Source organism: Chroicocephalus ridibundus, chromosome 8 (assembly GCF_963924245.1).
Source record: "Chroicocephalus ridibundus chromosome 8, bChrRid1.1, whole genome shotgun sequence".
Classification (NCBI taxonomy): Eukaryota; Metazoa; Chordata; class Aves; order Charadriiformes; family Laridae; genus Chroicocephalus; species Chroicocephalus ridibundus.
Window position 1 is genome coordinate 40,449,600 of NC_086291.1, and position 25,265 is coordinate 40,474,864.

The 25,265-nt window shown below is 51.4% G+C and overlaps 1 protein-coding gene across 4 annotated transcripts in view; it reads right to left on the bottom strand.

The window, feature by feature from the left end:
- RAB11FIP3 (RAB11 family interacting protein 3) overlaps positions 1-25,265 on the bottom strand; it is an 85,093-nt gene that overhangs the window by 50,673 nt on the left and 9,155 nt on the right. For 2 of the 4 annotated variants that reach the window (XM_063343613.1, XM_063343612.1), the window contains exon 2: positions 12,191-12,284. In XM_063343613.1, coding sequence (XP_063199683.1) covers positions 12,191-12,284 — 94 coding nt within the window. Of the gene's footprint in view, positions 1-6,304; positions 6,438-6,472; positions 6,684-12,190; positions 12,285-25,265 lie in introns of those variants that run through there. The other 2 variants (XM_063343616.1, XM_063343614.1) reach the window with 2 other exon arrangements.

Genomic DNA, 25,265 nt, shown 5'->3' on the forward strand with positions numbered 1-25,265 from the left:
AATGCTCCTGAAGGCTCACGTGATTGAATACCCTTTGCTTTTTCTCCCCCCAACTCTCAACATTGCCAAAAAATCCCTTTTAAGGGATCAATGAATGCGAGGGGAGCTGTACTTTTTAAAGTGCTTTTGTTCCAGCTGCCTTTTGAAAAAGAAACAGTGCACAAAGGAGAACAAAGTAATGGAGGAGGGTGCTATAAGCTTGGGGTTTAATCCTTTTTCCAGCGTAACGTTTGCCAAAGTGAGGAGGACGGTGTCAGAGACATCGCCCAGGTTGACAGCCCTTCCCTTCGAGACAACGCCAATAAATGAGTGACTTAATGCAGCACTCCAAAGCCACAAGCTATGCAATGCAGGTACCAGCAGGGATCATCAGTACTTAGAATCATAGAACCATAGGGTTGGAAGGGACCTCTGGAGATCACCCAGTCCAACCCCCTGCCAGAGCAGGGTCACCCAGAGCAGGTGGCACAGGAACGCGTCCAGGCGGGCTTGGAATGTCTCCAGAGACGGAGACTCCACCACCTCTCTGGGCAGCCTGTGCCAGGGCTCTGCCACCCTCACAGCAAAGAAGTTCCTCCTCATGTTTAGGTGGAACTTCCCGTGTTCCAGTTTGTGTCCATTACCCCTTGTCCTGTCCCCGGGCACCACTGAAAAGAGCCTGGCCCCATCCTCCTGACACCCACCCTTTCAGTATTTATAAGCATTGATAAGATCCCCCCTCAGTCATCTTTTTTCCAGACTGAAGAGACCCAAATCCCTCAGTCTTTCTTCATCAGAGAGGTGTTCCAGTCCCCTAATCATCTTGGTAGCCCTTTGCTGTCCCCTCTCCAGCAGTTCCCTGTCCTTCTTGAACCGGGGAGCCCAGAACTGGACCCAGTGCTCCAGGTGTGGCCCCACCAGGGCAGAGCAGAGGGGGAGGATGACCTTCCTCGGTCTTCAGCCACACTCTTCTTGATGCACCCCAGGATGCCATTGGCCTTCTTGGCCACCAGGGCACATTGCTGTCTCATAGTCATGCTTCATTCAAAGCTGACTGATTACTAGGGCTATAAACTCTTATTAAAACTCATTGGGACAGTTTTCAAAGGTTTTGGTAACATTTTGTTGGCTAGAAGAGAATCCACCGCCATCGCTTGTGCCTGACCACTCTCCTGCAGATGAAGGACAGCTGAGGAACACCATATCAGAAGCATTAGACCTTTTCAACGAGATCTCTGAGAAGGGAATCAAGGGCCTGAGATGTTACAAACATTGCGTTGCCTTGTTCTTACCACCCGAACAGGCACGTTTTTATCAGAAGTTGTTGCGTTATCTCTGCTGACCACCCTGTAAGTATTGATTGCGTTAATAAAACTACAGACAAAACAAAACAGGCTTCAAAAAGCAGCAAGCGGAGAAGCGACGGGAGCAGGCGGGTGGCTGACTTGGTACAGCTCTGCTCTCAAAGTCTCAGGAGCAGCACAGGAGCAAAGCCACCCTCGTGTTGGGCTGCAAGGGGTGACAGTTGTCCTTCACTGCAATCCTGTGACTCTCTGATCGGTGAATTCAGCTCTGGTCACCTCATTAGCAGGAGCCTTCCTATCTGGAGGAGAAATAAGCTGCCCAGTGGCTAGATGGATTTACAGGAGCATTCAGACTGTATGCACTTGGAAAAGATGGTGATCGTCAAGGAGAAAGACATCGGAGGGTGTTGTGGTTTTGGCCAAATTGTCCAATGGCTGGCAACAGATGCTCCCCCCCAGCCTCTCATGCACGGGGAGGAGGACGGGGAGAGATAAAGAGAGATTTACGAGTTTAGAAGAAACTAAACTACTTTAATAAACTATTAAGAATAAAATAAAAAGGAAAATAATGAAATAGATACAGTATATACAAACCCGTTATTAAGCTCCCAGGCTGACATCACCGGCAGGCACTGGGGAAGTCCCAGGCTGGACTCGGCCACGGGTGGGAACTGGGTTCCAGAGTTGGAGTCAGGAACACACAGATCGGGATCAAAGGCAGATGAACAGACAGGGTTCTCCTCGGACGTCAGCCATTGAAGGAAGAGAGCTGACCCTTTGATCCCTCAGCTTTTATACTGAGCGTGGGGCAGATGGGATGGAATACCCCTGCTGGTCAGTTTTTGGTCCCCTGTCCTGTTCACTCCTCCCCGCAGGTGGGACCCCTCTCCGCCTTTCCGCTTCCAACCCTCTAACGGGGCAAATAACGAAATTAGCTGACCTTGGTTGTTATAGCAATAAGTAGAAGCAAGAGCCTCTCTGCGTACCATTCCTTGGCACAAACTGTCTTACCACTCTGAGCAAACCCCTCCAGACACAACATGCTGGTAATTTCAGAGAGTTAGAAGAGGCCTAGCTAAGAAATAAAATTACTGAACAGAAAGTTGGTTCTGTTTTACCTCAAACCAGGACAGAGGGACACACGCACCAGCCCAGGAGGAATCATAGACTCATAGAATGTGTTGGGTTGGAAGGGACCTCTAAAGGCCATCTAGTCCAACCCCCCTGCAGTGAGCAGGGACATCTTCACCTAGATCAGGTTGCTCAGAGCCTCATCCAGCCTGGCCTTGAATGTCTCCAGAGATAGGGCCTCCACCACCTCTCTGGGCAACCTGGGCCAGTGTCTCACCACCCTCAGTGTAAAGAACTTCGTCCTAATGTCTCATCTAAACCTGCCCTGCTCTAGTTTAAAACCATTGCCCCTGGTCAATGGCTTGCCCCGGACACGGCTTCATGCAGAACAGGATGGAGATGAAGTGAGCCATGGTTAGGCAGAAGACCAAGGAAAGGTTCCTCTCAACGCTGGGACGCCCACCAGAGCCAGCCCGTGCTCACCCATCACAGCAGGGTTGCAATTAGCACCAATTTCCCAGCAAAGCCACATCACAGGCAGCCTCTCCTGTCTAAGAGCAAGACCAGAAAATGCTGGGAAGAAACAAGCTTTTGCCACATCAATCTGTCAGGGTGTCAAAAGGGTACACTCACCGCAGAGTCACGAGCCTCCAGGCCGTGACAGAGCAGAGAGAGCAGGACTCTCAGAGGAGCAAAAGCGGTAGGTGAGTAATTATCCCTTCATTAATCACGCCAGATTGACTGGATTCCTAAAGAGAAATGGTCTGACGGCTCTGGCTCGCCTCCTGGCACAGAGGCAGGACGACGGGCTACTTATTTTCCTTTACCTAAGCTCAGGAAGCCAACCCAACCTGGTCCGTGGCCAGACATTTCTGGTGAGGATGGAGGAGACATTCCCCAGCTTCCCGGGTTGAGCCGAGCATTAATAACCCCTCGTTCCGGAGCTAAACATCCCGAACCTGAGAAATCAAAACAGGGAGGACCGAAACCAGCAGCAGCACCACCCATCTGGAGGCACCAGCCCAGCCTCCTCCCACGCGCTCCCCACACCGCGGGCTAAGCCCAGGCTCCCAAAAGCCTTCGCAGCAGCAGATGTGGAACAAAACAAGCCTACTCCCGACGTGGAAAATAAAACCCATGATGGTGAAATACTGAGACAGCAGATGGATGGATGAGAAACATCCATTTTCTAACAGAAGTCGCCTTTGTTTTCTTTGTAGTCATCACCTCCGTAGGAGAGTGTGCTCAGGATCACTCCAAGGCTCTAATAAAACACTGTTTTTATGTTGACCATCTCCCCGAGAAAACAGGTAGTCCTTGCAGTGTTTTTCCTTCTCCTTTGCCAGAGAAATTAGTTTTCTTTTGGGCCTTTCATTTGCAATTTCGACTCAGGTTGCCTTTATCAGCCTTGGGTTACGGTCTGAGGGTCTAAGCAGCCACAAGCTTTACTTCATCAGGACACACGGAAGTCCGTCCACTCTGTGATTTGCTGGGATTTGCAAGAGATCTGGCTAATGCTTTCCCTCCCTCATAAGGAATCGTGTACAAATGGTGATGCTTTGGGCATTTAAACACGGGTCAGCCGCTTGCCACAGTAGGCGAGGGGCAGCTTTGCAGTGCCATGAACTGCATTTCCCTCAGAATGTGTGTGTATTTTGGACCTGCAGCCTGTTACACTCCGTGACGGTGACCGGACGCAGCAAGATTTCTCTGGCATATGCTTCAAAATATTCATAAAGAAAGAATTCTCCAAAGGGGAGAGATGCTCGGTGCCAATCTCCCATTCCCCGGCACCCCGAGGGCTGCCGAGCCTCAGCAGCGGTTTTAGGGCAGCGTGTTTGAGCAATTCCCTGCCGTTCTCATCCCGGAGCCGTGAGGAGACCTACGGACACGCTTCCTCCGACACTTCTGCGCTTCTCCCAAAAGTAGGTCAATGCAGTATGTCATCTGCCAGGCTTTTTTTGGGAAGACACGCTCCCTGCTCAGGCATGGCGCGCATGGAGCGGGACGGCTTCATCCCTGACGTAACCCTTCACCCAGCTGCCAAGTCAGAAAAATGAATAAAACCCATTGTTTACATAAATTAGAAGAGAAACGCAAAGCAAGAAGAGCCACGGTGAGCCAGAAGTGCTCCTCCTCCCCTAGCAGCATCTAAGTCCTTTTCCTAGCATGTTATAGCAGAAATAAATAGCGATTTAAAAGCGCCAGCGGGCAGCGGGGGCTGTGCGGTTCTGCTCGGCGCTGCTCCGGAGCTGGGCAGCGGGACAGGTTTCCCAGCTGAGGAGCATCTCCCCGCTCCCCCCAGCTGCTGCTGCTCCCGCTTTGAAGGGGAACAAGCGGTTACTGCCGCTCGCCCAAAGCTCCCTGCTTACGCCAAGGCAGGGAGAGCCTGCAGCCGGAATTAACCTTGCTGGATCCTGGCAGCTGCACGGCTGGAGATAAATACTTTTGCGGGTGGCGTTTTTGTTCCTGGGTTCGCTTTTAAGTAGGAAATATCCTCCCTCCCAGTTGAGCCAGTTTGGAGTTATCCCTCCCAGCGCGAAAGTATTCCAAAACAGAGGATAAGCGCGTGCACGGGGAGGGCCATGCACCAACCTCCCATTTCTCTGCTGCATTTGTGGAGGTGGCAGAGCTGCTTCCGCTGCCCCACGGCAGCTGCGGGTGAGCCGAGGACCATCCTCGTGCCCCACACCACTCTCTTCCCCCCCCCAGCCCCTGTCACCCTCCAGTTTGCTCGGCGGCAGCAATGCACAAGCCACGGTGGGAGTACAAGCGGCTATTAAAAACCAAGCGTGGTACACAACGCTGCATTTGCAAAGGTAGGTGCCCAAGTCAAGGCTGTCTCCTTGTTCCGAGAGGTGTGATAACGAAGGACTTGGGAACAGGCCCCGAGGAAGCTTCCCCTTCGAGGCTGTGCTAGCAGCTGCACACGCTCTGCAGCACTTTGGGGTTCCTGGGAGCAGAAGACTGACTTTTCTTCTGCAAAGACATAGCGTGATGTGGGCTGGGGGGAGAGAGCAAGCACCCAAGTGCCACCTGCCCTGAGGCTTTCTCCTGCATCCTCCCCTCACCTAGGGATGAAAGTTGGGCTGGACTCACAGCTGCTCAGTTCTTCATCTGTTTGTGCCTCCAGGCAGAGGAGCTCCGTCCCACCCCTGTCCCCTGAGCCCCAGCCTGGCACAGGAGAGTGTCTCTGTGCCCCCAGACCCTCTCCTGTTAGAGATGCCCCTGCAGGAGAGGGATGGAGAGGGACCTCAGGCCACTTGGACCACAGGGTGCCACCAGAGCAGCTCACCTCCATCAAAGACTGGCACATACACTCCGAATTCCCCATCCCCTGCGAGCACCGAGAGTTCCACAATAGACAACCCTCACACATTTTCATGGGCAGGCCTGGTGGTTTCCAAGACAAGCGTTTAAGTCCCACTATTTCAAGGAAAAAACAACAAAAAAAAGACACCAACACACCACCCCAGTTCAGTACTTCCAAGAAAAGCTTGGTGCTCCCGGTCCCTAGCAGAAGGGGTCACAGACGACGAGCGCGTGGACTCCAAACGTCACAAGCACAGTAACGGCGCTATGGGCATCCCTCCGCACCACAGGGATGAGGAGAACTCTGATCTACAAAGAACAGCACTACAAAGAACAGCGGAGGTAGGTTTTTTTTCCCCCCCTCAAGTATACATATAAATTTTAAAGCAAGATTTAAGTCTTCGTTCCTTTCGGGGGCAGAATTAACGCTCATCTTCATAAACTCCTGATCCCAACAAGCAGTACATCTAGTACATACATATCTATACGTGCCAGAGCAGAGCAAGATGCAATGCAAAAAAATGCAGAAGACACAATCAGAGCAATTTTGGTTTTATTCTTGCTCGTGAATCAACCTTGATTTCCCATTCACGGCAGCCCCTGCACGACAGCTGTACACAACGAGGCATCTGTCCTACCTTCAGCCATCAAACGAGCTGTCTCCCTAATCGGTGACGGTTTTGCCAGGGTTAGGAACAGGCAAGATCAGCGGGGAAAGTCTTCACTGCAGCAATGCTGCAGGAATAAAGAGATCAGCAGATCCGATGCGAACGTAGGAAGTGCTCAAACCAGTGCCAGATACTCACCGAGTTTAGTCAAACGTGCACACAAGCTCTCCTTCCATCTGCTAAGCTTCAGGGAAGGCTTCCCTTTCAAAAAGCAAACGCTTTGAATATTAAATTGGGCCCGGGTACCCCCGCCGAGAAAGCGTGCTTAGATGTCAGCAGTAGCCTGTTGCAAATACGACCACATTTCCAGCATCAGTCTGGAAGAGAGACCACTGACAACGCACACAAACACAGCCTCAGAAATAATTACTGGATTGGGAATGTGTAAGGGAATGCAAGCTTTGGCTTCTGGAATTATCCCCCGTGCGAGGAAAGCTTTCATTTTGCGTAGCAAAAGCCATCTGCAATGCAGATCTTACAGAGGGGAAAGAAAAAAAAAAACCACACCAAAAAAAAAAGAAAAAAAAGAGTGACACACAAACCAAATGGTGGTTTATGTTACCAGACGGAGCCAGATATCCAACACGCTCTGCACCTTCAAACGCTCTGCGGAGCCAGAGCGGATCCGTGTCACCAGGCCAGCAGCCAGCCCGGCTCTCCAGAAATTAATTGCGAGCCACCATGTGCTCTCTAGCAGACTCACATACAAGCACTAAGTGGTTGATGGGCACCTGGAGCTGTGGTCTCAGAGATGTCATCTAAGCGCTATCAGATCCACAGGCGTCTCCGAGACGCCGGATCAGCAATTAAACGGAGCGACGGCGGGAGCGGGGAACATCGCTGCTGCCCGGGCAGCAAGGCTGGAGAGCACGACCTGCACAGGGGGTGAGCAACGTGGCATTAATTACTCGGGTTTGGCGCTGAGAACTGACGCGCAGTTCCCTCTCTTGGCTGCAAACTTTTCAGATGTAAGGCTCACAGCTTTCGTGCCAAGGGAGGGATGGGTTTGGGTTTTTTGGGTTTTTTTTTTTTTTCTTCTTTCAGGAAATTCCCAAGTCGGCATCCGGCTACCAGGAGCACACCAACCACTTCGGGACACGAAATGCCCACTGCAGAAAGTGCAGCCGCTGCTGCGAGGATACACCCACCAAAACCCTTCACAGGCTGCTCTCGGGAGCCAAGCGATGCAGCCCCGCGGAGACTCAGACCCGCTCGAGTTCACGCCGCTGCCAGTTCCAATTAGCAACGGCACGGCGCTTTTACACCGGCTCTTTGCGGCAGCTTGCCAACGCCAGCCCAGCCCAAGCCCCGACCGCCAGCCAGCCTTTTATTTGCTGTTCAACACCCTGCCCTGTCTCGCTCCACGCTTCTCCTTCCAGCCCATCCTTTGGAAGCCCATCAAACAGCTTGGGAAAGCTGACCGCGCTCCTCCTGCTCACTGCCTCTTGTTCAGCCCCACAGGGCTATCTCCACTGACCTGTGGCTCGCTCCTTTGGCAAGGTGGCCAACTGCTGAACCGGCTAGCCCCCAAAAGCCAGCACTGCCAGGGGTCTCCCCCAGTCCCGTCCCCACCTGCTCCTGCCAGCAGCCGGCCGTCCCTGCAAACAGGAACTCGCTTATAGCTTCCAGGTTTGGGTGTTGGCTCCGGAGCTGGATTTTCCATCTTCCCAAATCCAAAGAGCTTTTAGTTGAAGCATTTGGAAAAAAAAAAAAAAAAAAAAAAGAAAAAAAAAAAGTTTTGACTATTTCCATCCTCGGGCCCTCCCCTGAGCTGATGAAGGCATCTATTCCTCAGTGGATGCACTGTCTGCTCTCAATGCACAGGGGCCCCTCTGTGCAGGGATCAGAAGCCAAGGCAGGAGGGATGGAGGAGGCTGCGAGCTCCAGGAATGCACCTTCCCCTGCCCGACAGCGGTTATTTGAACCGACACCAACAGCAAACCCCTGGGTGCACGAGGGTACCTGCACAGAGCCCGTTCCTACCGGGGTTTTGTTGGGTGTTTTTGGAAGACAGATGTTACAGATGTTCAGAGCATGGTTACACGCCTTGCTCATTAATGCTTTTGAGCTCGAGTTAAGAGCACTGGTGCGCTACAAAGAGGAGACATTAAATACGTCCTACTGGATGCTGAGAGGCCTCTAGAAAACCAGGTGTCTGAAGCTTCAAAGGTTTTTAAATATCCTGACAAAGAATGGACTCTGCCTGCGAGCACATCCCGTGTTGTTTGTTTGCATCCAGCTGCAGCTGACACTACCCAGACTTCGTGTTTGCCAACTACCTCCCCCTCCGGCAGCTCCTGCATCCGCGACTAGAGCTCCTCCTTGGTCCAGGTACCTCGGCTTCAGGTTACAGACACCATCACACCACCCCTGTCCCATGCTCAGCTCCTTGCCATGCAAATAGAAAGGTATCTTACTCCTGGTCTGCGTTTCCTAAGTGGTTTGCGTACAATACCTGTATCTTACAGGTCCCTCATGAGCTGTAGCTTCCAAGCACGATGAATGCAGCTGTCACGCTGGCTCCCTGTTTTTTTCCCCCCCTGCAGGATGACTAGAAAGATGTCCCGTTGGATCTCCCTGATGGTAGCCAGGTGCAGCAGGATTCCCCCTAGCTGTGGATTCCCCAGGCATTACACACCTTAGCTGGCTTCTTTAAGCATGCTCTGTAACATCCTCCTCCAAATTATTCAAATTCAAATCATTACTGCCTCCACTACATTATCAGCTTCTCAAGTTTTACAATCCAAGGCCCTAACATTCCACTTTTTAGAGTTATTTATCATCCCTGACTCGCTGCCAACGTTTGTTCCCCAGTTTGCCCCTCTGCTTTGCTCTTTACCTGTTGCAGGACTGGCCAGTTGTCCAGGCACCGTTCCCACTGACTTTAAAAGCAGCCAAACCACACACAGCAGGGGGGAGAAGAATGTCCCAGCAGCCACCCCACCCCACCTCACCTCACCAGCAAGAAGAGCTGGGACCCAGCAGGGTGTGAGGAGCTGAGTCTGTCCCAACAGGGTCTCTGAGCCTGTCTCTCTGTGCCCAAGAGCCGGCAATCCCCAGCCGTGGGGACCTGCCGTGGTCCCCATGCCACCCTGATCCTGACAAATGGCTCAGAGCTGGGCTGAGAACTGAGCCCAACCACCCGAGAGCTGCGGGCTCACCACCTCCTGCAGAGGGGAGACCCCAGGCCATCCAGACTCCACCACCCAGAGCGCTCTAATCATAATAATATATATATACACACACACATAATGACCACATTTTCATCTGAAGTCTTCTCTTTGGGAAGGGTAGAAGATAAAGCAGCCACAACTGGCTAAAAACTCCCATGAAAGTCTCAAATCCAGCTTCTGTAGCACATTAAGTCACTTTGCTCTTTCCCCGACACAGTCAACATTACCTGGCCAGACAGAGGGTTACAGCAGGAGAGAGATGGGAATTGTTTCCCGGCAGCGGGAAGGTGCCATGGTGGCTTTCAGTGCTGTCCGAGTGGTGAAACGGTGCTTTGCTCCGCACCGAAGGCGAGCTGGAGGAGTCCTAGATCAGCGTGTTCCTCAGCCAGCGGGAACATACCCCAGAGAGCTGGCGCAGGGATAGGGCCGAGGATCCTCCCTGGACGTAAAGGCCAACTGAACACGAAAGCGGTTGTAAGGAAAGCAGCCGACGAGGCAAGTTTTGCTCATTTTGTAACTGCACCTTCAGTGTGCCAAGCTAGACCGTAAAATCTCGAGTAAAGTCACAGCTATTCTCCTACAGAGTCTCCAAGGTAGGGGGGGAGAGGGAAAGAAAAGCAGAGCGTCTTCAGAAATGACCCCTTCCCCCCGTTAAGGCAGACCCCGGGAGGTACAATCTCACATCAGGTCTCACTTCAGCGACGGGCCAAAGGACTACAGAGTACCAGGAAACGCAACAGAACCATCTCTGGCTAAAAATAGGCCAAGCTAATTAAGAAAACCTTGTTAAAAGGGCCGCCCAGCAGCAAGCATAACCTCTTCTTTCTTTACAAGGGGATGATCAATATTGACTGTCTCGGAAGCAGCAAATCCTCAAGATCCCTTCAACGTGAGCAACCGCTCAGCTGGTGGGACTCAAAGAAACTCTCTCTGCAGCCGATCCCGGGTTTCTCTTACAGCTGTTTAATGCTGTGCTATGTCAGCTCTGCCCTTCTTAACCACTGTAATAAATACATATCAATCTCTTTCAAGTTTAATAAATAGGCATTCTGAAAGCTTTCTCCGGATCTGCTTTTTCCATTCAATTAATATAACACAATCCCAGAGCAATGAATTATTGAAGAGAAATACAAGCCAGAGCTTTCACAAACATGCTCTACTCCAATAGCAATTTATTGCAAATTAATAGCCCCGCTGCATTTCCTCCTGCAGCACGAGAACCAGCAATCAAGCTACACCAGCCACCAAAACTTCCGAGCTACCAGAAAACCCTGCAGTCCCGAGCACAAATAAACCAGGGGGAGGAGACGGAGGGATGGACGACCAAGAAAAAGAGAAATCGCGTCTACCTTGAGGGTTTTCTACTCGTGAAACGACACATTTCGTACAGGAACAATCAGTCTTTCCGCACCCTTGCTTGTATCGGCGCTGGGAAGCGTGCTCGGTGCGCAGGGCTACCAACGTGGCGCGCGTTTATTGCTGCACGAAAGCAACGCTGAAGTTGAAAACAAGCATTACCGTAAGCAAAACTGATCAACGTGTGTGATAATTCCCATTCGCACATTTAAAGTTATATCTGCTCAGCAGGAGGCTTTCAATATTTTTCACACCTTGTCCTTACCACCACACTCGCTCCAAAACAACCCTCTAACACTCATATTAGAGAAGAATCCCAAATTGAAAAAAAAAAATAAAATACCATAGCATTTCAAATGCTAACCAGCCAGAAAGATGCTTCCCGTTTCACCACGCCATTGCTCTGGAAGCACTTGCAACAAGCCCATCAAGAGCAACACGGGGATTGTCAGGGGCCTGTTTAGAGATTCCCTACCTGTCAGTGAATTCAAAGCTCTCATTTAATGTGCTTCTTGCCAGAAATCACCTGAGCACGTTGATCCTCCAAATAGTTGGGAGTGAAGGCAAATGCTTTTGACAACTCCCTGAAAGGAGGGGGTAGCCAGGGGGGGTCGGTCTCTTCTCCCAAGGAACAGGCCATGGGACAAGAGAAAATGGCCTCAAGTCGCCCTAGGGGAGGTTTAGGATGGATATCAGGAAAAAATTTTACACTGAAAGGGTTGTCAAGCATTGGAACAGGCTGCCCAGGGCAGTGCTGGAGTCACCATCCCTGGAGGGATTTTGATGGAAAGACGTAGTGCTTCGAGATACGGTTTAGCGCTGGTTTTTGTCAGTGTTGGGTTGATGGTTGCACTCAATGGTCTGAAAGGTCCCTTCCAACCGAGGCAATTCTACGATTCTATGATCGGTGCCCAGCGTTCAGATGATGTTGCACTCGATGGCAGACAGACAGACATCTCCAGCAGCGTATCAGCCAAGAGCCGCCCCGAGCAGCAAACTCCCACAAAACCACAGGGGAGAGCAGGCACCAAACCAGAAGGTATTTTCCCTCGGTGGCTTTTCTGTTTCCAACGGATGTTTAGGAAGGAACTTTCCTGATAAACAGGAAAACATGCAACCCCCACCACAACTGCTGTACCACCTTTATCATCTCCATAATTAAACGCACCCGGGCTCTCCCCTTGCCTTCCTCTCAAGACAGAGCAGCGACTTTCAGAAAACCGAACCCAGCTTGTTCTCCCCGAGTGACTTCTCAGCTCGGTGAACCCCTGGGGCGTTGAAATTCGGTGCCTCCCGGTCCTCCCTCGCAGCACAGCAGCAAACTCACCCCCATTTTTGATCGCTCTGATCCCCCGATGGAAATCTTCGAAGCTGATGACTCCAAGTCCGCTCGGATCGAGGTATTTTGTTAGGTCCTTTACCTGCAAGCACAAAAGCAGCGTTACCCACAGAGCCCTTTGGGGAAGTGGCATCTTCCATCAGAGAAACACCTTCTGACAAATTTCTCCGCCTTACGCGAAAAAGATTTGAGCTAATACCAGTGAATTTCTTAAACTGACACCAAACTGCGGCTGTTCTCCTTGAAGGGAACATAAGTAATCAGTACAGAGGGGTTAATTAGTATTGGTTGGTGTTGAAACTATTTCTTAGTCTTGAAACATAGGTTAGGGCAGTATTTCTTGCCATGTGGTTCTTCTCTGCCAGGGATTTGTTTATTTTTATGTTTTTTTAAAGAGGTCCTATCTTAATCGGGAAAACTCAGTAATAGGCTGCCCAGTAGGAGGGCCCAATTAAGAGGATTCAGTGGTAATGAATTGCTTCACGTTACAAATTTAGGCCATATAATTGAAATATTTTCACAATTAGACAATGCCCGAGAGGGAAGGAATCACGTCAGCTAGCGAGGATTAGGATGCGGGCACCAGAGCAGGCACACACATGGAACAAGGGACGTTTGTGAGACCCGGCGAGGACAATCTGGGCACTCCAGGCAGAACAGGCCACAGTTTGGGGGCAAAACCAAAGCCATTCCTCAGGGTCCAAACAAAACCTTTGAAAAAGCGCATTTGGTTCCTTCCTTCCAGGCTGCCCCAAACCTGCCCTTCAGAAAACCCTTTACACCACTGATGCTTCTCAAGCTAGGACAATCAGGAAGCTTTTCTGCTTTAAAAACACCAAAACCACAAACCCTCCTTTTAAGTGATACTGAGGCACCTTTGTGTATTTTAGAACCATCTCCTTCAGCTCAGGAGAGAGCAGGGTGTAAGAGGTGAAATTAGCTCCGTACTCAAAGGCTGCCCTGTACCACTGCCCTGGCCCTGCCAAACACATCAACCTCTCCTCCTCCAGAGCTGAGGCGCAGGAGAGGCCTTCAGGTGGTGTGCACTGCTGGGTTTGTTCAGCTCTCACGAACGCAACCAGTCACCTTTTGACTCACTGGGGCGATCTCTTGGGTTTGGTTTGTTCTTGGGAAAGAAAAAGAAGAGATAGTGACTCACCAAACCTCTCCTTCCAGGGAAGGAAACCTCCCACCTAAGAGGACACTTAACATCTAAGGGCGAGGAGGACAAGGGAGCACAGCCGTGGCCCTCAGAGCCGCCTGACTCGTTACGCAGCAGCGAGGAGGCTTGGTTTGCTTCCTTGGTTTTGTTTTTCTTCAACCCAGGTCTGTGTTTATACAGGAAAATCATGTCTGCCACACACTCAGAGCTGTTCACCCGCATGTCCCCGTGGTTCCCAACACCCCGGGGGGAGGCAGGAGATGGCTCTGCTGTGGACATCCCACCTCGTCGCAGCAGCGGTGAGGTGACCACCACGGAGGGGACCACAGGGCTGAGACCATAAAAAAAAAGCCACCCCACAAGGGAACACTTGCCACAAGAGAAACCCCCCATGGTCCAGCACGGCACAGGCTTGCCCGCCTGCCGACTTACAGCATCATGAACGGGGAGAAGACAACACAAGCATCTTTGCCAGTCTTCTGGGGGACTTTTTTGGTAGACAGATAACAAAACAGCTGAACTCACACCGTTGACTTGGATGAGTCAGGCTTCTTGTACATTAAACAAAGGTATTTTAGACTAATAAAAACAACTCTCAGGAACGTGTCGGTTCCAGTTAACGCATCTGGCAGCTTCTTTGAGTTCAAAAGCTGTAGCTTAATTTGTTATCTGTGTCTATAGATAACAGAAATGCAAGCGACATTTAATAAGACTTGATAAGCCTAGAAGTGATTATCGTGACACACTGTGAAGATCCAGTCACGGTGACACAGGGGACATGCGAGGCAGGGCAGCTGCGAGCCCTCGTGCCAATGCCCCAGCAGGGCACCTCTCTTGGGCAAAAAAAAAGAGAGAGAGCAGCTAGGGAATTACTCTGCTTATGCAAAAGAGTCAACTATGTATTTAAATTAAGCTGTGAGCAGGGGGAAACGAGTGGAAATGTTTCTTAAAACTTCCCAACCCTGGCATTACAGATGCAAACAAACAAAAGCCACGCAACCGATGAAGCTCAAGCCCACGGCAGTACGCCCGTGCTGCCCCAAACCCGCCTGTATTTGCCATCCAGGCTGAAGAAGAACTCCGATCGTGAAATAACCGACTGAGCCAGCGTCGCCAGACTGAGCGTGAGCGGCCACTGACACCCCGCAGAGCTCACAGCACTCAGAAGACAAGACCACCAGCGCTGCCTGCCTGGTCCCCCCCAGGCTGTGCAAGAAGCTGCCCGGGGAGCCGGAGGCTGTGTCCAGCATCCCCCAGTGAGGGACACAGGGATGCTGGGGGGGGAGGGACATCCCTGCCCAGGCCCTTTAGTGCCCACAAGGGTCTGAATCCGCCTCCACCGCCTCTGGGGCTGCTCCTGAAGGTCGCTCCCTGCTCCGTACAAAAGCATCGGGAACGGCCAACGACAGCTCCAGCATCTTGCTCCCAGGTTGTAACTGCCAGTTTTCTCCATTTCAATGGCTAGGCTAAAAACCCTACCTTATTAGGAGAGTTGGAAAAAAAACTTGGAGAATTATGGCTCGAACAGTTTTAGATTAACAAAATCTTGGCAGTTCTGAAGTCACACATTTGTTGCTTTTAGCTGAAGGCTAATCTGTAAGAGTGGAGTAGTTTACACCACACTCCTATTAGCACAAAAGCAAAAGTTAACACTCTACCAAACTTCAGTGTTCGGCTAAACACAGGCAGAAACAAGCCACAGTCACAGAGAGGTCCCTTCTTTTGGCCAGCAAGAAATAGTCAAAATAAAGGTTTTGCTTAATGTGTTTGCAGCTGGTTATAAACTTTTCTCGAAGACGAGCGAGCAGCTAGAAATACAGAGCATTAAAGAGTCAGAGAGGATGACGCGGTTTAAATAGCTGATATAAATCCTGGTGGAAAGCAAGAGGTTTAAACCACCCTAAGTCAATCTATCTTAAGCTGAGCACAGGCACAAGCCTGCAGGAGCAGAACCAGTGAGAGCTGCCGAAGGGGCCATGCTCGCCCCTGCGCCGGGGACAGGGCACAGCCTGGACCGATGCTGGGACAAGCTCCTGGCACGAATCCGTAAGGGATTTCTCCTGGTAAGGGTCACGGAGAGGGAAGCAGCTTGGGGAGGAGGAGGGAAGTCATCTCGAGAACAGAACAAGAACTACTCATTGCACCAACCCCACCACCACGTCGCCTTCTGTATTAAAGAGCTCCGCGTGCGGGCAGGGCGTTTTGCCTTCCGAACCCAACAAGATTTGCTGCCAACCAACACCCGTCTCCAACGGCCCCGTCCGAGCACGTACGCCAGCACCATGCCCTGCTGCCGTACCAGCTGTTCGCAGCTTCCCCACGATGCCGAGCACAAAAGGAGCTTCCTTGCTTTGACGCAGTGAAATCAGTTCGGTAAGCAATTTGGAGCCTCGGCTAAGCCAACGGTGACCATTCCAAATTAACACGAAGGCTCGGCAGCCACACAATGAAAGGTTCCCGGGGAGGTGAGGGATCCCCCCCCACTGTGAGCGGCCCTGTTAAGGAGGCTGGAGGAAAAGGAAAAGGAAGCTCCAAGCCTTTTTCTCTTTACCTTATGGACGCTCCACATCTCTACCACCTAACAGCTGGATTCAGCAGAACAACATATCCCCTGCGCTTGTCTGAAGCGTTGATCTCCGGAGGAAGGGAGGGCTGGCCAGCCGGCACCTCCTTTAACCCCTGAGCCTGCCAGTTTTCCTTCCTATTCTGGCAGGGACTGGGGACGAATCAGTTTCCAAAAAGAAATTCTTCTAAGGGGTGAAACGAGGGTGGGAGTTTTCCAGTGACCAGAGCAGTCAGGCACCCCAAAGGGAAGAGCCAGCGGACCTCAGCTCCTGCGGTCGTATGGTATCCAATACGGCAGCTCTCACTGGTTCTGCTCACTGGACACAACCAGGGCCACCTCCTGTCCTCCACACCACGTCAGCTCATTATTTGACGACACCATGGTGAGACTAATAAGGCAGCATTTCAGTACTGCTTTACTCTACACAGACTCTGGAAGCAAATCCAAAGGAGACAGGAGGAATCCATACAGACGTATTCCTGATATAATACCCCCAAATCCTCGAGGCAGGCCAGCAAGCAGCTCCCACCAAGAACTTGTGCACCTGCAGTCTCACACATGCTGCGAGAAGCAAAGACAGATGCTTTTGCCTTGAAGCTGCTCCCTGCTTTCCTTGGAAAGTATTCGGCATGTGGTCTCTGTCTTCTGAGTAATAGGACAAGCGCCAAGATAAGTCACGGGAAACCGAGCGAGGGTGAAGATCTGCTCTGCTTAACAGGTGACTCCTACTCTCAGGCCCCCAAAGGGACCAACCACACAGATTATGTGTAAAAAGAAACTAGAGAGAGCCATTTAAAAGACACCGAGAGGCCTGTCCAGATAAGGAATAACATGCCAGAGACTCACCAAGAGCCTGGTTGAACTGGGCACCTGGCTCAGCATATTTTGGCTACTTTAGCAGTTAACAGGGACAGACCAGCCCATCTGGGAAAAAGTCCACAAAACCACTAAGCCCAGTCCAGCTTCTGACTGGGTGGCACTGCATGCTTATTGCTGGCTGAGTCTTGATTTTAGCCCAAAACATCAGATGAACCGCCAATACAACCACTAGAAGACCTTCATCAAGGAAGTCGTTGCCATCGGCCTGACGGCAGCAGCCAGCGCTGGCCAGGGACTTGCAAAAAGCAGCAGCTACCTGGGAGCAGTTCATAATGCTTATTAAAAAACTATTTTTACAGAGAGGCAAAGGTTTAGCCTAAAAAGCGAGCATTGAGGCAGTCAGACTGGAGCTTTGAAAGCAGCATGAGGGCGGGTTGGGTCCCCCCGCCTCGGGCAGGCATTCCAGCAACGAGGTTGTGGTGGGCAGAGAAAATACACAGTTGCACGTGTACATCCTGGCCGGCTTTGATTACCAGTCCCTCTGCCTCCGACTGCCAGGTTCGGCAAGCCGGGCTGCGCACACAAACCCCCTCGACATGAACGTGCAGCTGTCCAAGGACAAATCCAGGCTGGATGGAGAGCAGCCCTGAGGAGAAGGACTTGGGGGTGCTGGTGGGTGAGAAGCTCAACATTCACCGGCAACGTGAGCCGACAACCCAGAACCCCACCGCAGCCTGGGCTGCATCCCCAGCAGCGTGGGCAGCAGGGCGAGGGGGGGGATTCTGCCCCTCTGCTCCGCTCTGCTCTGGGGAGACCCCCCTGCAGTGCTGCCTCCAGCTCTGGGGCACCAACAGCAGAAGGACACGGAGCTGTTGGAGCAGGGCCAGAGGAGGCCCCGGAGATGCTGGGAGGGCTGGAGCCCCTCTGCTGTGAGGACAGGCTGAGAGAGCTGGGGGGGTTCAGCCTGGAGAAGAGAAGGCTCCGGGGAGACCTTGGAGCCCCTTCCAGTCCCTAAAGGGGCTCCAGGAAAGCTGGGGAGGGACTCTGGATCAGGGAGGGGAGCCATGGGACGAGGGGGAACAGGTTTAAACTGCAAGAGGGGAGATTGAGATGAGATCTGAGAATGAAATTGTTGGCTGTGAGGGTGGTGAGCCTCTGGCCCAGGTTGCCCAGAGAAGCTGTGGCTGCCCCATCCCTGGAGGTGTTCAAGGCCAGGTTGGAGGGGGCTTGGAGCAACCTGGTGTGGTGGGAGGTGTCCCTGCCCAGGGCAGGGGGTGGCACTGGATGAGCTTTAGGATCCCTTCCAACCCAAACCATTCTGTGATTCTGTGTCAGCAGGCTGCAAGGCAGGGACCGGGGCAGGGAAAGACCATCCCACTGCACGACCCAAGAAGAGCAGAGCTCTGCTACGGAGGGATAAAACAGGAACAGGGAGACCGTGGAGCCCTGACACCTACACAGCCCCCTCCCACTTCCTACCACCACCATCTCTTCCCAATTTTTCTCAATAGTATTTCTCAATAGGAAGTTTTTCTCTCCTCACTGGAACATTGCAGGAGACTCACAGGTTTGAGGACCTTACCCTTGTCTCTTCCCCTCCAGAAGAAATGGGAACCTTTGTGGTCAAATTTAAACAGAGAGCGAGGCAGGCCAGGGCAAGGAAGCAGGGTCCACGCTGGACAAGCTGCAGCTTCAGCGTCAGCTTCCAAAGGGCCAGTTTCCACCTGGTGCCTTTGAGGAACGTCTAGGGAAAGGAAGCAGCCGGCCCTTCGGTGGGCAAGGACCCTGGGCGCGCACAAGGGGAAGGGAGGAACCACAGCCTTTCACCAGCTCTGTTAACAGGCCAGAAAGGTTTCCAAAACATTTATATCGCTGTTTAATCAGCTTTGCGCGATTAAGCACAACGCACGCAGACACCATTCCCCACGCCTCTGGATGCTCGGCTCAGACACAGACCCTGAAGTATCACAAACAGAAAACAAAATTTCACTTTTAATCCAACGCCAAAGCTTTTTCTATCAGCCTCCGCTTTCCGTTTTCTCCAGCTGGCCCACGCTCCCCTGCGCTGCCCACACGCTCTGCTGCTTGGATCTCTGCCCGGCTTGGTGCAGGGCTCCACACTATGTTAAACACACCCAAAGCCAGCCTTTATCTTCTGTTTGGTCTTAAAAAAAGCTGCTCAAACCACCGCATTTCATTGGATTGTAGCAGAGTCTGGTTCACAAGGACCTGCCTGCAGGCAGCCTGCTGTGTCCAGAAGTACCAGCTTTGCCAGCTTCGTACCGCCGGTAAGGAGGGTTTCAAGAAGGGACAACACATAGGACGGCAGGAGCGGACCCCTGCCAGCCAGCGTGTGCCAGCGCGCTTTCTCCGCCAATTTACAACCTGGGGAATTTCAAGCAAAACAGAGAATCAAAAATGTCCTAAAACGCAGTGGGTCTTGGAGTTTTAAACACAGGAAATTCATTGACATTAAATCACTGCGTCCAGACCGATTCTGGGTATACGGGGGCACATAAAGCCCCTTTGACTGAGACAGGACATGAAAAATCCAGGCACCTCTCATGTAACTCCAGCTACCCAATTCTGTCTGCAAGAAGCTCAGATCTGCTCTAAACACCTTTTATCTTTGGGGGGAAAAAACAGTATTATAAGTCACACAACCCCTGACCTCAAGCGGAGAGAAAGCCGAGTGCCACATTGGCCTAATTGCCAAATAGAGGGGATTCTTAGCCAGCGATACTCTAAAGCGCAGAAGAGGGCTCAGGCCAGATGCTCTGCTGTTCGTGTTTAGCCAGATCTTTGGCCTGAAGTGGCACGCAGGAATTTAGCGGAGGGAGCACACACAATGTAAAAATCTCCCGTGGTTATGCAAAGGTGGATGCAGCGTCTCTGCTCTCTGCATTTAACCAAAGGGCATGAGCCGACGTACTCATTTGTTTGTAAAAATCCTCTTTGTCTCCCAAGGCTAAACCCATCCTTTCAAGAAAAAAAAAAAAAAAAAAAATTTAAAATGCTAATTACAGCAGAGTAGTTGTATTTTTTTAATCTTTGGGAAATGTGCAAACAAGCTGGAACTGCTGAACCTCCTGCAGCCAGACACCGGAGCAGCCGTGCCACTTGCCAAAGACATAGCTGTCCCTATACAGCCCTTCTCTTTAGATCGTGCACCCGCTAAATCAATGGGTTGCAACGGGATCAGCTAAAATGACTTGATCCCTGTTAATGCAGCATTTGTCCAGGCTAAGGCCACATCCACCCCCCCGCCCCGTGCTGGGTGCTGAGAAAGCACTAACAAAATGAGCATAACTTAATGTCTCTTCACGCAACATATTTCCCAGGCTGCTGCTGTCCTCTGGACCGCGGTGGCACCCATCCCAAAGCCGGGAACACCCTTTCCAGCGCTTCACTTCTGCGGCTTCATCAACGTAAACGAGCAGGCTGAGTGGAAGGCTGGTAACTCAGGATTACGCCGGCTCCAGCTCTGTTTATAGGAACCGACTCCGTAATTTGTTCAAGGATCTGGCACTAGAGAACACAGGCAGAAGCCCAGAGCAGGTTTCTATTCTGCCGCAAATACACCTAATTAACTAACTTTTAAAATACCCTCAAGGGGGCAGATCTCATTACAGGGAGAAGCAGTGGTCAATTGTGAGTAAGCAGTGCAAGAGCTGCATTATTTATTTCGCAAGTGGCAGCGTTTATCCTGGGCTGCTGTGAGCGTGTTGCACTCTGAGCCTTGTCAGAAGCTCCAGGAGGAGATCAGCAGGCAGCTTGGGTCGGGTCAAATCTCTCTTTAAAGGTCCACCAGAAGCAACACTTGGTGAAGATGCTTTCTGCAACATGCATCCCTAACCTTCCTCCCTGTCCTTGCTGTCGCTTCCGTCCCAGGGGCTTCGAGCACCGCAGGACCCTCTGCTATCAGCCGAGTACCCAAAACCAAGAATTGAGACATCTTTCTGAGAAGGAAAAAAAAAAAAAAAAATACTCAGCCTGGTTTATTCTCATCTCTTGCTGCTACAGAAGAAATAATCAAGCCTACTATGTAAGGCAAAAGTGGAATAAGCCTCCCGTGGTCCTCCAGCAGCCTGCAAGTATTTAAAGAACGGGAACGGGAGAGGGATCGCCCACAAACCAAGGGAGAGAAGCCCCAGCAGCTCAACCGTTTCCCTGCAACAAAGCGAGCAAGTTCCCCAAGGGGAACAAGCTCCCCTCCTTTCCGACCTGCCCGGGAAGACGATATCCTCACCATTTAACACATCCACTTGCCTAACAAATCCTCCTTCCTCCTATTTATCCAAGACAAAAGCTGCTCGGCATGCCATTGACTCTTTTTGATGCATGTCACCTACTTTGGGCGGTTCCTACACCGATCTTGCACCCAGCCAACTTTGGCCTTGAACCAAGCCTCTCCCAAGGGGCAGCAGGCTCTTTCTGCAGGCGCAGGAAATACCAGAGGAGAGAGATGTGAATACATACCAAGCAGGAGAGAATTCCCTCCCTAGCAAACTTTCCCTTTTTTGGAAGGGGAAGGAAGAAGTCTCCGAGTCAACCCTGAACCAAGAAGAAACCCCAAGTTGATGCAGAGGAGCCAGTCTCCCGCATTTTCACTCCCGGAGCCACCACGTGCCCCACGCATCGGGAGTGTGCAAAGGAAACGACTTTCCTTCCAACGCTCAAAATTCAACAGGAATTGAAGAAACTAGAAAAAACAAAAACAAAACAGTGCATCCAGCCAGACCCTCGGCGCATAGCGTGGAGCTGAACTGCTGGGTGCCTTTGCCAGCCCAGATCACTCACATTCATCAGTTTTGGGTTCAGTTTTTTTTTTTACCTGCTGGTAGAAATCCCTCTGGTCTGTACTACCTAACAGGCACAAGCACAGGACTTTTTAGGACCAACCCTACCAGTTCCAAGGCTTACTGCAGGCAGCCGGAACACCTCTACGCTCACCACGGCTTCAGGAGCCTCCCTTGGTCGTGTTAAGTGTGTTCTCAAACACCAAGTCTGCCTATTTTCAAACTGTCCATCAACTGCAGTCACTGAAGCATAAAAACATATTTAAAGAAACAACTTCGCGGATAGTTTGGAAACATGAACAGGAACAAAAGTTACCCTGCAATGGTTTTATCCAAATCTATTGCATTTGTCTCGAGTGTACCAGATTTCCTGTTGCTACCTAAAGGCTCAAAGGCTTCAGCAGCGACGCTCTACGCTCTAAACATACTCCTTTGTTTAATGAAACTTGAAAAGTTTTCGTCCTCCACCCTCCAAAACATCATAGGCTTTGTTTCTAGCTTTTGTTTCTCTAATGACATGGGAAACTTGTTCTCACCCTTCCGAACACAGAGCTCAGAGGCAGGAGACTGGATCAAAAGAAAAATAAAGAGGTTTAGTGCCTGGTTACTTCTTACATAAAGCGCACGCATTAATGTAGGCTGGAGCCACCCTTGGGGGAAGAGCCAAGCACCACAACCCAAGTCACCCCGGGCTAGAGGCGGGACGGCCGCATCCTGCCAGAGCGAAGAACTCGGGCAGAGAACCTACGCAGGATTTCAGAGCTGATCTCAACAGACAAAAAAAAAAAAATAAAAATAACCATGCCAGGAGGTCATGTATTGAAGATGGGGAATTTTAAGACCCTGAACATTTTGCAGTGCCTCGTCTAGTTTCGTGTGAAGTCCCCTGCAAGAAACCCAGGTATTTCTGTGCTGGGGGTGGGGGGTGTGCTTGGTCACAGAACAGACTGTCCGGGCTTATAAATCCAGCTTTTGCTTCCGTTTCCTCCCAACCAGGTTAGAAAACAGCACAACACCCCCACGGCACATCCCAGAAGAAATCCGCTCACTGGCTCAGGACTCGCTTTTACTAACTCGCCCTCTCCAAAAAACACGGCGTACATGCTCTCATCTCTAAACCGAGATCATACGAACCAGAAACAGCAGAAACCCATCACTACCAACGCACAGACAAACTGGGGCAGCAAGTTGCATCTCTCGACTCGCAAACCCTGGGAATTTCGTGAGCACAAGAAACCTCTCGGGCTGCAGGGGTGAAGCAGCCGGTCTGTCCCAGCCAGTCCCCAGTTAAATGTTAGATATCCGAGCGTGAGAGAGCTGCCTCGCCGCCTCTGCCCAGACTGAGCCTGCCACACTGTCAAAACTAACTTTATCGTAATACAAACAAGCGTGATTCAGAGAGCAGCAAAGCATAAAGGCTCACATTCATTTTTAGAACTGCTTCAAATTATTTCCCTCCTTTTGGCAACCCTTGGCGCAGGCTTCAGAAAGGGCTGTTTGTGCAAAGGCAAATACACAAAGTAGATATGCCGGGGGGGGGGGGCGCAAAAAATAAAATTAAAAAAAAAAATGCCTAGAACGGTTTATAGGCTCAGAGGTAGATTCTCAGAAGGGAGAAGATGCTGGGATGCATTGGAATGCTGGGATGCTGGGCTTGGGAAGCCCAGGATGTCAGGGTGGGATTGCAAGCACTGGGCTTACAAGCCTCACCACAACAACCAAAAAACCACCCAGGACAATGTTAATGCTTCTCCAGCAGCCACCACGTGCCCAGCTGTCTCACCATGCCCAGCACCCATCAGCTCCTCCAAGAAAAGGAGCAACAAAAGCACTGGATTTCGCTCCCCATGCTCCACCACGGCTTTGCAGGTCTCTGCCAGGCTGGCAACCAAGTCACCCACCCTTCAGAGGGGACATGTCTCTCTGCTTTCAGTCTGACCTCTCCCTTCAGCATCCCTCCTCCATCCACTACACCTCCGCCATGCCACCCACGCTGCCAGCCCCCACGATGCCACCAAGGGACGGATGCTCCAAGTCCAGGAGCAAGTTGCCCATTGCACACCAAGGTCTCCAGCACCCCTCCCGTCACACACCAAGGTCTCCAGCACCCCTCCCTTGGACCTTTCAGGACAAGTAGCCTCCTACAAGCCTTGCTTCTGCTGCCTGCATCCTTCTGCTGTGCTCCTGCCAGCACAGTAGTCCCAGAGCTCCAAGTAGTCAGGAGGGGATTAGCTAGTTGCTGCATCCATTTAGCAGGCGTAGGAAAAAAATTCCACTAGGACATCCAAATTTTTTAATTTTTTTTTTTTCCCTCAGCTGCAATCTCCTCATGCTCATACAGCGAGCGAGGCGAAGAACTGCCATTCCCCTGGAAAAAAAAATAAGGAATGTGGCCATGCAAAAGGGAGGCAACAGATGCCTTTTAATCCCTCCACAGCCAAGGCGTGAAAGCCACATGGTCCTGGTCAGCTTTTAAAGCCAAAGTGGAACTGAGTATTATTTTACCCTTAGAAGAGTTTCACTTTCAACACAGCTATCCTTCCCCTAAGCAGCAGAGGGGCCCCTCAAGCAGCCCCCCATTTCACGCCGCATTTGCTCGGGACCACAGAACCACGGAGCAGGCGCGTGGATCCCAGTCCGGCACCGTGCCGTGCATCCCACCACAGCAAACCCTCACCACTTGTTTCCTGCCCTTGACAGCTTCTGTTCTCAAAAAAAACCCAACCCTGTTGGTTTGGGGTCCTTTTACCTCCCGTGCATTTCGTTCAAGCCCAGTTTCCTGTTGGACTCTGGCAAATGGATTTTCCACGGGGCTGTCGGCAGTCGGCTCCGCTGAGTCTTGCCAAATGACGCTGCTCCCAGCACCAAGTTCTCTCCTTTCGGTTTTACTCCTTCTCAGGGGAAAGGAGAAGCAGGAACAGCCCGGCAGTCTGCAAGCTAAAAACCCCTTCCAGAAGCAGTAATGACTCAAACTCAACATAACGCTAGTGGTATTTCACCAGGGGATATTGTAGCAGAGGGAACAGTAGCTCTTTTTTCCTGAAGATCTACAATGCGCTATTAAAAAAAATCAATCAGAAGGCCACCAGGCTGCTCAGGATATAGCCTCACAGAGGGACATTCAGCCTGCAAACAAAGTCTGGCCACCAGCCGCCACCAACCCTTGTAACATGGACAGCAGCACCACTCTTCCCCTGCAGCACCACAGGACGTCCCCAGAGCTGGCACTGTCCCATGGCAGGACCCTGGTGGCCCCTGCGGCGCTGGGGACACACCGGAGCCAGGACCCACTCAGGCAACATCAGAACCAGTGTCATTTAAGCAAGCACTCAAATTTGCGTCAAATACCACTGCCACCCCATTGCTTGCTTCAGCTTAATTAGTCACCTCAAATAAGATAAAGCTCAGGGAGCAAATTCAGCAGTTTGGTATCGCTGTTTTTTTTTTTTTTTTTTCCCCCATTACAAGGGGTTTTTTTGCTTTTAAAAGATAAGGAGCTGGACGGGGATAAGCAGCGCTCAGAGCACTCCGAGCACCAAGCAACCTCCACGCAACTCCGCTTTAAGAGGAGGTTTCTCCCTAGAGAAGGGGAAGACCCTGACCAAAACCAGGGCTAAAGCAGGCATCGACCCCAGGCCGTTCACAGCCATAAGGACACCTCACACCAGCAGCCGTAGAGCCCCATCCCAGACCTCTCGCTTCCTCACCTCCACTGAG